Below are 17,939 nucleotides of genomic sequence, written 5' to 3'. Positions count from 1 at the left end.
TTTCTGTTTTTTAGGATATCTGACCGGGATTTGGGAACGGAGTTAGCCTATGTAAATCTCCTCTAGATTACACGCTTTCCTCCCAATGCTAATGACCCCTTCGCGCGAGGAAATTATTGATATATGTTAGTCCCGAAATGACCTACTTTGTGTCGAGCGGACATTAAACCCCATTTCTCTCGATCCCATTTTTGGTTAAGAAAGTTCCCCAGGATTATCCGGCATGAGTTTTGCTTGTCAGTGATACAAGAGGAAGGGCCAAACAAAGTACAATGACTAGTCGTTGGGATTGGATGAAACACCGAAATCCTGTGTACACATTGGCGAGCATGTAAAATAACCCTTGGCAGTCGGAGAGGTAATCAGAAGCATAAAATGAGCAAGTTCTAACATTATGCAGGATTGATGGGTTTTATTGCGTAAATGATACATATCTATTTTCATTGATACGGCCTATAATGTTATTATGGGTAACAGTAGCGTTAAACGTTGAACCACTAGCACCTTCGATAGCCAGTTTTAAACAAGAACCAATGGTGATGTAAGGCGGTAAATCCAAGGACGATATATCAGTCGTAAAGCCACCAATTAAACTCTTCCAGTTCTGAAACATAGAATGAAAAACACATAGTAGATACGTATCACTTTACAAGGGTATTAGGCATAGTATGTTCCAGGCATAAATGTGTAATATTTTCCGTCAGAGAGAGAGAGGGAGAGATCGAGGGAGAGAGAGAGAGAGAGAGAGAGAGACAACCTAGTACAAATCATAATATGGCGTATGTCTATCTATTGTATTGACGACTTGACTGAGTTACAAATCTGAGTAATTCTTAAACTCAGAAATTTCACATAACCCGCCCTTCGTTCGTTAAAGGAAACTATGGACTGAGGTACTTCCGACTGAAACCTAAATTTTATTCGCCTGCAATCCCTAAAAGTTCTTAATAGTTACCTGCTGTGCATCAAAAACATCAAATAAGGCCTTGTATAAAATCCATCTATCAAAGTTAACCATGCTGTTTCTTACAGGATTTCCTTTTCTGAACTGTAATAAACCCCATCTGAAACCAAACACGAAATGATCCTTTAGAGGCATTTAGTAACTGGATAGAGCAATAAACTATAAAATGAAATGAAATGAGGTTTAACGGTCGACTTGGCTAATGAAGACAGGCATATACCATACAGTGTGCAATGAGGGAAATTTCTCCCGGGGCAGCGGCACTAGGGGCAGCGGTACAGGGCCTACTCTTATATCGAATTCCAACTGACAAGGTATCTTTTACATGCTTGCCAATGTATACACGGGAACTTGTTTTTTTGTCCCACCCGAACGACTAGACAGCTGTCCTTGACAGGCCCTCCGTCCTACACCACTGCCAAGTGGAAACCACGTCGGAAAATCCCGATGAACTTTCTGGGACAATACCGGGATCGAACCCGCGACCTCCAGACTCACGGGATGCAAAAACTCAGGGAGGCACGAACCCCATGACGCAAAGTGCGCCATTGGGCCACCTTCACTTCGGGTTTAACATCATTGTTCAATAAATATATAACAAGCAAATGTAAACAAACCTGCTAGGAAGATGAAGTGCTACAGCACCCGTAGGTTGCCATGAATACCAACTAGCTTCCGTTCCTGGAACCTATAAAAACGACGGTGCTTAGTAATAATTGACCAGGTAAAAATGACACAAGAATGAGTGGCACATGGGTCTTTTGCAGTGGGATGAAGCCGGAGGACCCGGAGAAAACCCACGAGGTTGGACAGGAGACCACGCCAGTTGACTCAGTGACAGACCTTATGATACAGCGCGCACGAGTTAATCATTCGGCCATCCAATCCCTTCTTTTTAATGTCATATTCAAACAATCTATTTTCTTGGCCACACAACATCTAAAATTATTGTCTGGACCATAAATTCATCTAAAATTATTAGGCTATTGTAGTTCAGAAAATAAACGTTATACTCAAAACGTACCTGTTCATAACGACCATTTGTACTGTTGACTTGTAGTTCATACTCCGTTCTAAAATACAAATAAGGATTTATTGCTCAATATTTGGAGAATTAAACAATCGGGGTGATATCTTGTGTCAGAATCATGTTTCATTGTTTATCACAATTGCGAGTTTCCGACTTGAAAACAGCAACATTTTCCTGTAAATTTGTCCAATTCAGTAATTAAAATCTTTGATTTGTTCGCGCCTGGAGAGCATAACAGAACAAGGGAGCGATATTTTATTCAGACCCATTCATTCCGGGATATGGGAGAGGTCGTGGCGTTGGATTATTTAAACCACTCTAGTGAGCGGGTCGAGAGACAGAGGGCCATTTTATTTTGTGTTCCTATCGACTATAGCTTGTGCTTATATATGTAATATCATAGCTGTTGTGTTATGGATTCATTCTGCTATATGAAACCTATATACAAGAAAATGTTTTCCTGAGTTTTTCGTATTAAAGAACACAACGTAAAGTCATATTAAAGCCCGTGGTGAAGTCCAGTTTAAGACCATGTGAATTGGAACATCATATTACTACAAATTTGGTTTGGTGCCGTTTTGCAGAATATTGTAACACATAGCTGTACTATAGGGTCCGTGTGTTGCTGCACATGCCGATTAGCGGCCGTGGCAAAGAATGTGTAGCAAGATTGCCAAATCTCTGTGGATATTTAGCGTGCTGCAAATGGTCTATACCAATATGATTAAACTACAGATCTATATTTCGTTTCGGTTTTTTTATACTGTTAATGGCCTCTAATCTGACCAGTTGTGATGGGAGGTCGCGTAAGGGGTCGTACCATATGACGTCATAAATTATATGGGACGGTGAGAGGGTATCTCACAATTCAAAAATAGAATTGGCTGTCACTAGATAAGGGACACGAGAAAAAGTAGAAAAATCCCGTGCATTCTCCCGTTTTTATTCATTCTGTTCTTAATAAAAACATGGTAATGCACGGACTTTTTCTAATTTGTTCGTTATCTTTTATCTACTGACAGCCAATTCTTTTTTTGAATTTTCAGATATCCTCTCATCGTCTCATATAACAACTTTTCATCTTCAACGGAATTATCAGTGAAATGAAATTCGATCGTTTGTCTGTTACCGCTCGTTACTTCAGTCAGTTATATAGAAGGACAACTCATGTTTGTCATGTTTGACGTCACTTCCCGTTTCTTCACGTGCTTGTTACACAACTCCCGTAACAATGCTCTCTGTGTTAAAATTATATTTGGGATGTATTTAACGAGTTCTATCACATATTTTATAATGACTGACACCAATATTGTCCTTTAAAAAGCTGTACTTGCCGTGCCATGATCATAAACCATACTTCGTTCTCTACAGCAGGTCCATCTGCTCGTGACGTATTTTGTATGAGATCAGCGAAAGGAAACGCCATTTCTAAAGACCAATAGGTAGCTGAAAGCAGAAATTGTAAGTTAAAGTCATCGATCGTGCATTTTTCAAAAAATGTCTATCTTGTCAAGGCTTAATTCACGCTCAAATGATATTTTTGAAAATAGCCTCTGCCAGAAAGCGCTATTCCACTTATGATCCCCGCCCAGCAACGTCGACCCACCCATCCACGATTACTCACCCTCACGACTAGTGGAAGATGAAAGATGTTTTAAACACATTTGATCAATACCGAGGATGATGACGGATGTTTAAGAATATAGTGTGTGTCAGAAAGGTTAATGCCATATGACAGGGTCAAATTTATTGTAAACATTGGTGGGAGACTCTCTAGATCCGGCGTGGAGTGGGGGGCGGGGGGTCCGAATGGTTAGTATGTGCGCGCTGTATCATAAGGTTTGTCATTGAGTCAACCGGCGTGGGTTCGATTACCTGGTTGTACGTGACAAGGAGTAAGATCGCTTGTTTTATTGAAATAAAAATTGAACCATGTGTTGGTCCCGAAATGACCTAGCTTGTGTCGATTGGACATTACCCCTCTCTCTCTCTCTCTCTCTCTCTCTCTCTCTGTCTGTCCATCATACAGGTAAACCTAGCACTGAGATCTATATAAATACTTACTATTATCACTGGGATAATTAACTACACCATCTGTATAAACACCTTTCTGTGATATACCTTCCCAATCTGTAAAAACACCACCATCTATATACGCCTATATATAAAATAAAACAACACACCATCTATATACGCCTATATACAAAATAAAACAACACTAATACAGATGACATGCTAAACATATTGTATATAATACCTAATATTGAACACACTGCAGGGGTGTGCAGAAAAATGAGCAGGAGGGGGGAGGGGCATGACTGTTCCGGCGTGACTGACTTTCATACCCCGCCCCCCCCCCCCCCCCAAGAAAATTTGAAGTTAATGTCCTTGCATCTGAGGCCATTTCGGAAGGAAATTTACTCTCTCCTGGGTCGCTCTTGCATAGGCCCCACATGAACAGCGTGTGTGTGTGGGAGGGGGGGGGGTCCTGACTCCTTGATCCCCACCCCGAACACACGCCTAAATTAGGTAATCTAGAACTTTTTAATACACTGACAAAAAAAACCCGACCTTTTCTGTGTGTTGTGGGGATTTTATAATTACACTATGATAAATTAAATTCTGTGTTGTAATATACAGGGAATTAAATAGTTACTAACTAGCGCTTTTCACTCAAGTCACATACAGAAGGAACCAAGCTAAATCGGGAACCGGGTGTAACCGCGTTGGGGAGTAAAAATAACATATTTATTAGGCTATATCTTACCCGTGACAACATAAGATCCCAGGTTGTACCAAGTGCATTGATTTCTATTTCTTTATACCTAAAATAAATATGAAATAAATGAAATGGGGTTTAACGTCTTACTGTTCTGCTCCTATACTGGGCTAATGAAGACGGGCATACACCATACAGTGTGCTGTGAGGGAAATTTTGCCCGGGTAGCGGGACTATGGCCTACTCTTATATCGAATTCCAAATGCCAAGGGATCATTTACATATATGTCATTGTATACACGGCATCTCGGTTTTTCGTCCCATCCGAACGATAGACAGCTGTCTTTATCCGACCCTCCGGTCTGCACCACTGACAGTGGAAACCACGTCGGAATATCCCGATGAACGTTCTTTGCCAATGCAGGGATCGAACACCCGAGCCATCGCCTTACATCCTTAGCCACCGTGGTTCCCAATAAACAGGATAAGACAGGTCACAAATAATAACTCCAACAAAAACCAACAGGTACAAAAATGCTGACAAGATAAACCTCCATGGGGGAAGGAGTTGGGGAGTTGGGGACTGAAGGAATGATCCCACGCTATCTTCAAGAACAGAAATTCTACAAAGAGGGCCTCCAAGTTTACAGGACAATTTTGCCCACACAGCAATTGAATTCCAACTGTCAGTGATTCTGTTATGTGTGTGCCAAGGTATATAGGGGACCTAGTTGATGTTGTCCCATCCAAACGACTTGACGCTGTGCCTTGCCAAGCTCAAGTAACCCGGTCCTTCAGGTTAGCGAACGAGGCGGCTACACCATAATGTTTTTAATTATTATTCCCGAAGAAGCACATCTTCTTTCACAAGTTTTGAATTCGTTTTTATGTGGAACGCCAACACAAGCTTTGATGGACCGATCGGTATTGTTTGCAAAGGCATACCAGCCGGGGGGGGGGGGGGGATCTCACTTTCGGGCAGACTGGTAAAATGAAAATGAAAATTATTATCTAGTTGGCAAAATAAATTGCCCGAAATCTAATAAAACGCTAATTTTACTTTTCTTTTAATTAAATACCACGAATTTGTACTGAACTGACTATGGGTTAAAACATTTTGTCTGGAGGCACTCTACTGTGTGCGACATTTTTCGGGCATCGACTATTATTTGTGAATGTAGCGGCAACAGTCTGATTGGATGGTTGGAATTCAGGTCGGCATAGAGTGGTATTTCGGTTGCAAACCGATTGGAAATTTTGAAATTGCCTAATTCACGAGCTACAATAAAAGAAAAACGCATTTGCAGCTGTTAAATTTTCAAAAGTTTCTCGGGGAGCGAGAGGTCCTCATACCCGCGACGATTTGATTTATTGGTAAGTCACCTAAGGTAGACTATGTTGGACCACATTGAAGTTGCTGTATTCACGGACCAGAATAGCAGAAAAACGAGTTTTCGGCAGTTAAATTTTCCAAATTTTCTCTCGACGGCCCCATCTCCGTGGACTGTAAACGATTGATTGGTTGATTGGGATTCAAGTCAGCTGCCTAAATTAAACCACTTTGAAATTGCCGTATTTATGTGCTGGAATAGCAGGTAAACTCGGGACGATTTTATGTATAAATTTATCTGATATTTTTAGATTTATCTTGGTTAGAGAACACCGTTGAAACACCCTTCATAAAAGCCTCTGGTTATTAAAACATTTAAAAGTCGCGTCATATACCGTCTTCTTTATATCATATATTATTATTATTGGCATACTTGTTTACCAAGGAAGTTACTCAAATATCTATTACATGTATATTGTTACACATGTGACGGCGTTAAGGAACATAAACGGTCTGACTATTCATTTTATTCGTGCAAACCAGTGAGGTGTTACGATAGAAATATAAGATGTTAATACAACCGTCTTAATAATACTACAATAGGTCCCCTAAATCACCAATTCAAAATTTTCGTTAAAGGCGGAGGGAAGGGGAAGGTTGAGGGGGGGAGGGGGTCCTACACGGTAAGCTCCACTCCCTCGCCTCTCGTGAGTAATAAGGGTTTTAACATCCTTATATTGTTACTAGCTGTTATAAACAAAATGTTTACCTACATGCTCATACTTTTATCCACATCAAAAAATACCTGCAATGAGAAAAATTAGTAAAATAATACATTTATTGATTTTATAATATGATGCTAGTATTTTAAATATTATAAATCTTATGATAAGAGACCTTTCACGAAGTCCAGGTAGAAGGGAATGGAATGGGGGATATGATGCTAGTATTTTAAATATTTTTAATTTTTTGATAAGATATCTGTTTTACCAAGTCCAGGTAGAATGGAATGGAATGGGGGTTGATTTATATCGTAAACATAATACTTTGGACATGGTAAGGTTTATTTATATGGTTACGCGTCCAATGCCAGCGTGACAAGGGCAGCTGTCTAGTCTTTCGGATGGGACGAAAAACCGAGGTCTCGTGTACACATTGGGGTGCACGTAAAAGGTCCCTTGCTAGTTGGAAATGGAGAGAGAGAAAAAATGGGTTTAACGTCCATTCGACACAAACCAGGTCATTTCGGGACTAACACATGGTTCAATTTTATTTCAATAATTCGCTTGCGCGTAGGGGTCTTTAGCAGTGCAGGAAACCGAGAGACCCGGAGAAAACCCACGAGGTTGGACTGTCGACCCTACTCCTTTTCACGTACTACCAGGGAATAGAAACCACGCCAGTTGACTCAATGACAGACTTTATGATACAGCGCGCACGCGCTAACCATTCGGCCATTTAACCCCGCGAAGAAATGAAGATCAGTGCTGACAATTAAAAATAAATGTTTTTATAGATAAAGGCAACCATACCTCAAAGGCATTTTCTTCATAAACTGAAATCAAACCAGAACATATTTTATTACAAATAAGTACCACCGTCTTATAAACCAGGTGAACCAGGCACTGAGTATGACGTCATGAAAAGTCCGTCAATCTATGCACAATTGTCCAAGGAACAAGTATGCCAAGATTCATGTCGATCGGATATACATTGGTGGGGACTTTTTTCGAAGGGTGTCGCCGTCGGGGCTTAAAATAATTCACTCCCGCAAGGCCTAATTAAGACCTTAAGCACTTAAACGATTTTGTTGCCGCCATATATATAATTCAAAGCATAAACAATATTAAATCATAAACAACTATACGCCATTATTAACTGCGACAAAACAGATAACAGTATAGAAAGACAAAAACAATGAAAAACGGCTTGAAATAAATTTGGCATCTAAGAATGCAGACATTCTGTGGTGCCCCCATTCCCATGATGCACTAAGCACGAGCTTATTTTACTTAATGGTTAATCTAGCACTGCCCGAGAGGATCAATAACACGTTAGCACACTCTTGGGTGTAAACAAATGTAGTCCCAACAAGTAACCTACGAACGGGGTATTCAGTTATACTACAAGAGGCAGATTGAACCATTCCACAAGCGGTTTATTTCTTCTTATCATAAAACTTTTCTAGTATCATTAACAAAAACAACAAATTTAACTCTAAATAACAACAGAAATCGAAACAGAGTCTTAATTTCATCTTTGTTAGATATGTAAAAGTTGCATGTCATATATGTAAAAGTTACACGTTACATGTAAAAGTTACACGTCACATATGTAAACGTTACACGTCACATATGTAAAAGTTACAAGTCACATATGTAAAAGTTACACGTTACATGCAAAAGGTACAAGTCACATATGTATAAGCTTCGCCAACTGATCTAGTCGGTAAATAACCTAATTGAGGGTACAGGGATTTGTTGAATACATTTCAAATCTTATCTGAGTCCCCTTGCCTTGTTTCATCTGATGTCAATGACTTACTTCTGCTATCTTTTTGGTCATATGTTGCCCATACTTTATCTTCCTTTAACCAGGCACCAACATAAACATGTGTATCATCCCATCTTATCTTAACCTGGGTCTCTTCTTTAGGTGCTGGAAATCTCGCACCACGAATATCTAAATAATTGTATAACATCTTCTTTGGTTGGCATTTAGTAATTGAACATATTAATACAGGGTACCATTTATTAGATACACAATTACTGAGTTTAATATTAAGCGACTTTTCGACGAGGATAATGATCATTAAACTCAGTAATTATGTATCCATAAAATCGTACCTTGTGTTGATTGTAAAACATATTAAAGGGCCAATCTCGATTATAGTTTAGAGAATAAAACTGCTTAATTGTGTGTTAAAGCCCTTAAAATTCTCTACCTTAGGTCAATCTCCATCTGTAAATGGAGACCTGTGTCGCAAGCTGTATTATACGGTGTCTGGATAAAACCAGATTTTTATTTTATAAAAATAACGTATGACATTTACCTTTTGTTATCAAGTACTATACGGTGTCTGGATAAAACCAGACTTTTATTTTATAAAAATAACGTGTAAGTGACATTTACCTTTCGTTATCAAGTACATGGGTTATGCACTGTATAGACCTCGAAGGGAATGGCAATATATTATCAGGTCACCCAATAAAAAAATTGAAGCGAAATCTTAAATGGGTTACATGTCCGGATAAGCGGGTTTGGCGTTCACGTCCAAACGACTCAATATTTTGATCTGAAATTTTGAGACAAGGTAAATATTCCATTCCTCTATATTGTGGCCCTTAAATTTCATACGCACAATCGAGGTCCATTATACAATGTTGGTGGGCACGAATGGTTTTAACACATACATTTTACAGTTCCACGGCAGACATCATTTTTGCACGTAAGCTACGAGCCACGAAGTTTCGATCTCGGTGTTGTCGTTCATATAGCCGCTAGTATTTGACGAAAAATCGAGGTACCATCTACAGGTTGGTGTTCGTGTAAAAGAACCCTTTGCATCTGGAATTAGACGACAATTAGACGGAAATACCCTGTCCCTCATTCTAAACTTAGGCTGCCTGTCTACAGTCAGCTCCGCTTGTGAACAGACACTTAGCTAGTTAACTGACGATTTAAGTCCTAAATCGGCCATTTTAGTCGAAAACACCATGTATACTTCGAGAATTTGGAGAAGTATTTATCTCGCATTCATTCAATAAAATTGAAAAGTTTTGTTTGTTCTTTGTGTGTATGACAACGTGAAACGGGGTAGAACCGCATTACAAAATAGTAGTACAAATTTTTGGATATGGCGGCCATTTAGGGCAGAGATGTATTCTCGAAGTATGAAGTAGATGGATCACTGTGTGCAGAATGTGTATCCCCCATAGTATGTATGTGTGTATGTGTCTCTGCATCTTCATTAGCCAGGCTATTTCATAAAACTGGGACGTTAAATACCATTTCATCTACACTCGACGATGCTTAAACCCCGCAACATGCTACAATTTACCATACAAATCCAAATTCATACTTTCTCTGATAAAACTTAACAATAAGTAGATTCTTACACACCAAGAGTCGGTTCATGAATTTGAGCAGCCGGGAGGTCCAAGGTGGAGAAATGAAATCAAATGGGGTTTAACGTCCTACTGTTCTGCTCCTACTGGGCTAATGAAGATGAGGGGACTTTTGTCCGGGCAGCCTATGGCCTACTCTTATATCGAATTCCAACTGCCAAGAGATATTTTACGTGCACGCCAATGTATACACTGATCCTCGGTTTTTCTTCCCATCCGAACGACTAGAACTGACATTCTAACTCACCTAGGAAATCCTGTGTGTGATCGACCTCTAGCCACGCCTCCTCATCCAGTTTACCGTCTACCGTTATGTTCTTGCCATTTAAATAATAGGCTACGTACCCTCGAGGCTGGGGTACCTTACATGATTTAGCTTCTTCTATTCGCTGTACAAACTGATCCTGATAACTGTAATAAAGCAAAATAATTCAAACCTAAGAATTAAAATTAAATTAGATGAAATGGGTTTAAACGTCATAGTTTTCTGCACCGACTGGGCTAATAGATACGGACATACACCATGCAATGTACCATGGGAAACATTTAGCCCAGACAGCGGTGCAACAACCTGGTCTTTGTTAGATTTCCAATTGCAAATTTAAACACGGGACCTCAAAGTCAAAGGAACGTTCTTAAACAACCCTGACGACAGTTTGTCTGCTGTAGATTGTCTAGCGGAATGACTGGCTGTAGTTCATTAGTTAATGATTCATATCCTTCGATAAAAGATGACAATAGTTGGATATTTGACATACGGACTGTGGGAATGGGACTATCAGTGATTTTCTCTCTCATTGCGTTTTCTGAAACCTTCGTTCGCAAAATGGCCCAAAGAATGATGTAGATTGCCAAGCACGGTTTGATATACAAGTATTTGGTCTGTGCATTGTGGGAATGACACTAGACATTTATTTCTCTCGCCGTTTTTCTGAAACCTTTAATAAAATTATGCTGCAGACCAAGTAGGTTACCAATCAAGTTTTGAATCACATGTACTAGTCTCTGTATAAATTTGTCTGGATTTGCTGTAGGTCATAAACTTTCATTTATATTCTGTGTTGATGACTATCCAACTATTGCCCCCTTTGCAGTCACAGCACCCACAGCAGCCCATTCCTTCTGAATGATTCTTATAAGTTTCTGATTGGATTGATGTTGGTATCCAATTAGGTGGTGGAACTCGTTTGTCTAGTAGCCACGCAAGGTGCAAAAATTGCAATACCAAATACCCATTGAGTCAACCCCCGTCATAGGCGTACGAGCCAGGGGGCAGGGCATGGGGGAGGAGGCAAGGCAGGAGGGAGGCTGCCCCATAACTTTCGGGCAATCTGACTTTTCGGGCAGACGGGTAAAGTGAAAATAAAATTATTATTTCTTCTAGTTGGCAAAATAAAGTGCCCGAAATCTAATAAAACACTAATTTTACTTTTCTTTTAATTGAATACCACGATTTTGTACAGGATTAACTATGGATTAAAACATATCGTCGGAAGCCACTCTACTTTGTGCGACATTTTTCGGGCATCGATTATTACTTATGCAGCTGCAACAGTGGGATTGGATGGTTGGAATTCAGGTCGGCATAGAGTGGGATTTCGGTTACAACGGTTACAAAACCATTAGAGAAGTTAGAGTTGCTTAGAAGCAGAACAAAGCATTTGCGATTGTTAAATTTTCAGAGTTTTCTCCGGGAGGGCGAGGCTCCCATACCCCGAGACAATTGATTGGTTGTTGGGGATTCAGGTCAGCCACCAAACGTAGGCTATATTGGACCACATTGAAGTTGCTGTATTCACAGATTGGAATTTTCTCCCAACGGTACCGTCTCCGTGGACTGTAAATGATTGATTGGTTGATTGGAATTCGCGTCGGCCATCTTTATTAGGCTATATTAGACCACTTTGAAGTTGCTGTACTAAGAGGCTGGCTATGTCTTAAAACCTGCCTGGAAACCTTCACCTACTTTATCGGGCCTTCATTCAAAGTGTATCTGATAGTCCTTTGTCTTGAATGAGACGTTTAGCATATTCATTTCTGTACATATAATTCCTGGAGACATGGACCTTTGTTTTTCACCAAAGCACCAGCTTTGTCTCAAAACAAGATTTCCCCCAATATTTCAAATTTTTATAACGTACTTCCGACAGTCTTTGATTTCGTCCGGGGCCTTATTTACCAATATAAAATATTTCAAAGATCCGACATTTTCATTGCTTCTATTACCGCCAGGGAGCCAGTGGAGTTCTTGGGTTCCATCCCGGTTTTAGCTGAGAAAGGTCCTTGGGATTCTCAAGCTTCCTGTACCTTTATCAGTGATTCTGGGTGGACGGCTTGGCAAAGAAAGCACAGTCGTTCGGATGGGACGTAAACCCTTGGACCCGTGTACACGTTGACATGCATATATAAACGAACCCACGAGAGTTGGAAACCCCAATGTCCCGGCAAAATTTCCCTCATAGCACAGTTAGCCCGTTTGTTTCAGAAAGGTAGGAAGTTAATCACATTTTATTGCATTGCAATAATAGCCAAACTACGGGTATAACCCCATATACCAACCTTTCAAATCAAAGTCAAGGACAGCTGTCTAGTCATTCGGATGGAACGCAAAACATGACTGATCAAGACTATGGCAAAACACAAGCTCTCACACGTAATAACCCGATATACCAGTCGTTCAAATCTAAGTCCGGATGGAACGGAAACATGACCGATCAAGACTATGGCAAAACACAAGCTCGCTCACGTAAAAAGCCAATACCCCAACCTTTCAAATCTAGGCCAAGGCAGCTGTCTAGTCATTCGGATGAAACGAAAACATGACTGATCAAGACTATGGCAAAACACAAGCCTACTCAGGTAATAAGCCCATACATCAATCTCGGGTGGAACGACAACAGAAGATTAATCAGATCAAGGAGTACGGTAAGACGCAGGCTCTTTCAGGTAATAACCCCATATACCAACCTTTCAAATCTAGGTACAGATAGAGAGAGAAAGAGAAATGGGGCTTAACGTCCACTCGACACAAACTAGGTCATTTCGGGACTAAAATCTATAGGTAGACGTTATCATTCAGGATGTACATAAAACACGAAACGTCCAACGATATATAATTTAACAACTTTTTTTTGTTTTTCTACCTGACCGTCTTCATTAGCCCAGGTTAGGAGCAGAAAAGTAGGACGTTAAACTCCATTTCATTTCATTTCATTTCTACCTGGGGTTTGGATGTCTGAATGGTTAGCGCGTGAGCGTTGTATCATAAGGTATGTCATTGAATCAACTGGCGTGGTGTTGATTCCCCGCGTTGTATGCGACAAACAGTAGGTCGTCCGTCCAACCTCGTGGCTTTTCTCCGGGTCCCTCCGGGTTCCCCCCACTGCTAAAGACCCCTACGCGCTAGCGAATTATTGAAATAAAATTTGTTAGTCTCAAAATGACCTAGTTTGTGTCGAGTGGTTGTCAAGCCCCATTTCTCCCTCTCTCTGTATTTTTACCTGCTATTATTTATACTCCGTTGTCATGGTAATCTTATATACAACTGTATGGCTGATGTATAATTATTTAATTATTTATTTATTTATATGCATAAGATCACCCTATGGGCAGATAGATCATCATTTGATGTATAGAGAAGTGGTTGATTTGTTTTGTTTTAACTTTTTAGAGAGAGAGAGAGAGAGAGAGAGAGAGAGAGAGAGAGCCTTGAACCAGTCAACCACAATGCCGGAGTAGAACTACAGCCATACGACAAAATAAACAAGGATATCTTAAACTAGACATGATTTGTTGACTTACCTTTGTAGTAAAGGTGACGATTGTTTTGGCCATGTAGCGGCCGGTTCGTCTTGACTTGGTGGATCCGGGTGAGCAAAATATCCAACAACGACTCCGATACCAAAACATATTGCACAGGCTAATAGACCTCCAAATATAACACAGCGACCCGAATACTGCATTATTATTCAATTATCTTAACACGTTGATCTAATAATCGATTATATAAAAACCCACTTCCTCGTTCTAATTTAATTTATACTTTTTACAAAGTTACGTGATCGGAACCACAAATAAAGCTTCAATCATAAAACATCTTGCTGGGAAATAACTGTTACAACTAGACTTGTATAACGCCCTTTTTAACACAATGATCACCACAAATAATTTAAATATATCTGAACACGAAACCTGTTCTCTAAAATCCTTAAAATGTTCTTTACAGTGGATTAATCCGGGTCAAGCTACCTTTAAAACAAACATTCCCGAGTAGAAGTTGGAGAAAATAGATAAACCAGGCTCTTTTCTCCTATTATACTTATATTTATTTACAACCGAGTCGCCATTATTATCTACACAACGTACACATCTATATGTGAACTATATAGCAATAATGGCCAGTGGCGTACAAAGAGAAGGGGCAGAGGGGTCAAAGGACACGGAGAGAGAAAGAGAATGGGGTTTAACGTCCACTCGACATAAACTAGGTCATTTCGGGAATAACATATGGTTCAATTTTATTTCATTAATTCGCTTGCGCGTAGGAGTCTTTAGCAGTGGGAGGAAACTGGAGAAAACCCAGAGGTTAGACAGGCGACCCTACTCCTTGTCACGTACAACCGGGGAATCGAAACCACGCGAGTTAACTCATGACAGAACTTATGACACAGCGCGCACACGCTAACCACTCCCACCCCCCAACAAAGTTTATTATGTAACTTTATACATGTATATTCTAAATGTCTTCCACTTTCACATTTATAATATTAGGCGCTATGCTAGAATCTCGGGGACATACACTCAAGGAATTGACCCCAGGCACCACCAAATCTCTGTACATTAACAAATAGACGGTGGTGTTTGACGTTTGATGTTGATCCGCCATTCACATCCCTGACAGAAAGAAATAAAAAGAAAATAAAAAAAAAATATGACAAGATAGGCGCTCCATAAAGCGAATGAAACGTCTATATAATAAAATATACTACTATTCATTCAACAGGGCAATTCAAATGACATGACACGTTTATACGATGTATATTATTATTCATTCAAATGGGAAATTAAAATGATATGACATCGGGTTTAAAGCGAAAATTTCATATTTTCTAAGAAAGTCAAAACATAATTATTTCTATGTCTTTTGCTCAATATGTTATCAGTTCACTATTATACGGTCATAGGCATTATTTCCCATACTTAAAAATCATTGATACAGGAAATAATAACACAATTACCTCCCTTGTTTTCCTATTACCCCCCATGGAATAGCTATCTTTAAACGTTTGAATTTGAAGTTGAAAATGATATTTTTGCCAATTTCTCAACTGGCAATAGTGAATTATTATTCTTTAACAAGGTAGGACTGTTTATAGATGCCATCTATTATAAGGCTTTATTTTAATAAATTTTAAAAATATGAAATTTTAACTTTAATGTACTTTTTTGCACCAACCAGGCCATTGAAGACGGGCGATTTTGCCCAGACAGCGGTTTTCCGTTTATGAATTCCAACCACCACGCTGAAAGATCCAGGACATGGCTAGTTTACACAGGACAGGGCAACGTTGTTTTCACAGAGACTGGTTGGTTTTACACAAGACTGGAAGTGGTTGTTTTCACAGAAGACTGGGTGGGGGTAGTTTTAAACAAGACTGGATGTAGTTGTTTTTACACAAGACTGGGCGTGGTTAGTTTTACACAAGACTGGATGTGGGTGTTTTTACACAAGACTGGACGTGGTTGACTTTACAAAAGACTGGACGTGGTTGGTGTTACACAAGACCTTGGCGTGTTTGTTTTTACAAAAGGCTGGATGTGGATGGTTTTACACAAAGCTTGGCTTAGTTGGTTTTACACAAGACCTGGCTTAATTGGGGTTGCTTTAATTGGGCGTGGTTTGTTTTTATACATCAATAACAATGTTACTAGTTTAAACTATGAATCAGATCCTTGTTCGTCACAAACTCAATACCGGATATTTGACTCCAGGTAATTAGGTTTGATTGCCACTCCGTAAAAATGTCATACCCCGATAAGATAAAATAATAACAGGCGAAAACACGGGATTACTTGTGTAGTAAGGGGATGGGATCCAACCTGTGCTCCATTTTTAGCCGTTTGTAGGCCATTGGCAGCATGGTCAAGAACTCGCCGCGAAATGCGGGATTAGGAAATATTTATGTCCTTAATAAGCAAGACGAAAATGTACAGAAATAGATGCATATTAGCATCAATCAGAAGGTGTTCCGTGGCGCCTAATCATACCCTGTCTCGTATTTCACGCCGGTTAATGCTCTTTTCGTGTCATATTTCGTCAACCTGCAGGTTTAAAAGAAAAAAAAAACCCAAAAAAACGATCCCATGTTTTCCATTGGTTTCAGCTTCTTCCCCAGTGTTGGCCAGGAAACTTCCTCCGGATTTTCCAGCGTGGGTTCCCATGTACCCATTACAATGTCCGCGAAAACCCTCGAATGTTGTAATTTGTCAAAGAGTAGGTATAAAGCCCGTGTCCGGGTAAACGTCCCCTCATGGCGTATGTTCATCTTCATTAGCCCGGTTGGTACAGAAAACCAGGACGTTAAACCCCATTTCAGTTCATTTCCATTCCATTCCATTCAATTTATTTCAATTCATTTCAATTCATTTATAACTCACAGCTAAGAATCTTTTTTCCTTTAAATGTCCTGAGTATTATTTATATCGTTGTTATATTGTCCTTATATAGCGGCAAAATAAAAAAAAACAAAAACAAACAGAAAAAGGAAAATAATTTTAAAAAAGTTCTTCAATGATAAACAATATCTGATACATAATTTATGACATATCTTCAGACATTGTAAACAAATTAATCTTATAAAGGTTAAAATATATATTTATAAAAAAAAACCCCAGAAAAAAGTAATTTTAAAAAAGGTTGTTCAATGATAAGTGTTGTGAACAATATCTATTACATAATTTATTACGTCTCTTCAGACATTGTAAACAAATACCTTTGAAATCTAATCAAGGTCAAGATGTGTATTTATCAAATTGTTTAAATCGTAAACACGTCCTTATTTGCTACGTAAATTCTAATAATTGAAAAAAGTGTTTTTTAGCTATATATACCGGAATATTTGTTTGTGTGCGAGAGAGAGAGAGAGAGAGAGAGAGAGAGGGGGGAGAGAGAGAGATGGGGTTTAACGCCCCCTCGACACACAATAGGTCATTTCGAGACTAACACATGGTTCAATTTTTATTTTAATAATTCGGTTGCGCGTAGGGGTCTTCAGTCGGGGGAGAGGGTGGCACGGCATGACCTAGTGGAAACCCACGACATTAGACAGGCGAAAGTACTCCTTGCCCCTTACACGTGAGTGCTAAACACAACTAATCTTGACCCCATGACCGACCTTATGATCCAAAGCTCGCACATTAGGCCATTCGACCATCGACCCCATGATATTATTAAATAGTTCTGTATAACTACCCAGCTGGAGAGAAAGGTGGGGGTTTAGCGTCCATTCAACACTGACTAGGTCATTTCGTGGCTAACATATGACACATCTTGATTTAAAAAATTGACATGGATTCAGGGGTGGGAGAAAACCGGAGAACTCGGTGAAAACCCACGAGGTTATCCAGGCCACCCCACTCCTTCCCACCCATAAGCCTTATAGATACAATTCATGTTTCATTTCCATTTCATTTGCTATCTAACCCGGGGATCACGGTGGCTAAGTGAATTAAATATGGAAAATTTCCCGTAGAGTGTACCCATTTGTCGT

At 39.6% G+C, this 17,939-nt stretch overlaps 1 protein-coding gene across 1 annotated transcript; it reads right to left on the bottom strand.

Moving 5' to 3' along the window:
* Positions 1–392: 392 nt before the first annotated feature.
* LOC126822452 (uncharacterized) lies at positions 393–14,539 on the bottom strand. Its single transcript, XM_050551384.2, has 12 exons — positions 13,972–14,539; positions 10,418–10,581; positions 8,588–8,725; positions 7,576–7,598; positions 6,817–6,848; positions 4,762–4,819; positions 4,059–4,152; positions 3,329–3,440; positions 1,989–2,037; positions 1,582–1,652; positions 956–1,064; positions 393–604 (listed from the first exon to the last, which is right to left on the bottom strand). Exons 1-12 carry the CDS (start codon positions 14,130–14,132, stop codon positions 413–415), a joined length of 1,203 nt encoding a protein of 400 aa, XP_050407341.2. The 5' UTR covers positions 14,133–14,539; the 3' UTR covers positions 393–412.
* Between the last annotated feature and the right edge of the window lie 3,400 nt (positions 14,540–17,939).

This window comes from Patella vulgata, chromosome 5, assembly GCF_932274485.2.
Source record: "Patella vulgata chromosome 5, xgPatVulg1.2, whole genome shotgun sequence".
Classification (NCBI taxonomy): Eukaryota; Metazoa; Mollusca; class Gastropoda; family Patellidae; genus Patella; species Patella vulgata.
Note: the sequence above shows the minus strand (reverse complement) of the source record. Positions and strands in the feature narration are given on the sequence as shown.

Bases quoted from the DNA above. Each gene is read 5' to 3' on its own strand.
- LOC126822452 (XM_050551384.2), bottom strand. From the start codon at position 14,132: ATGCAGTATTCGGGTCGCTGTGTTATATTTGGAGGTCTATTAGCCTGT. The intron at 4,153-4,761 runs GTAAGATATAGC...TTTTATATATAG, and splicing joins GGGATCTTATGTTGTCACGG to GCGTATATAGATGGTGGTGT. The intron at 3,441-4,058 runs GTAAGTATTTAT...TTCTGCTTTCAG, and splicing joins TAATTATCCCAGTGATAATA to CTACCTATTGGTCTTTAGAA.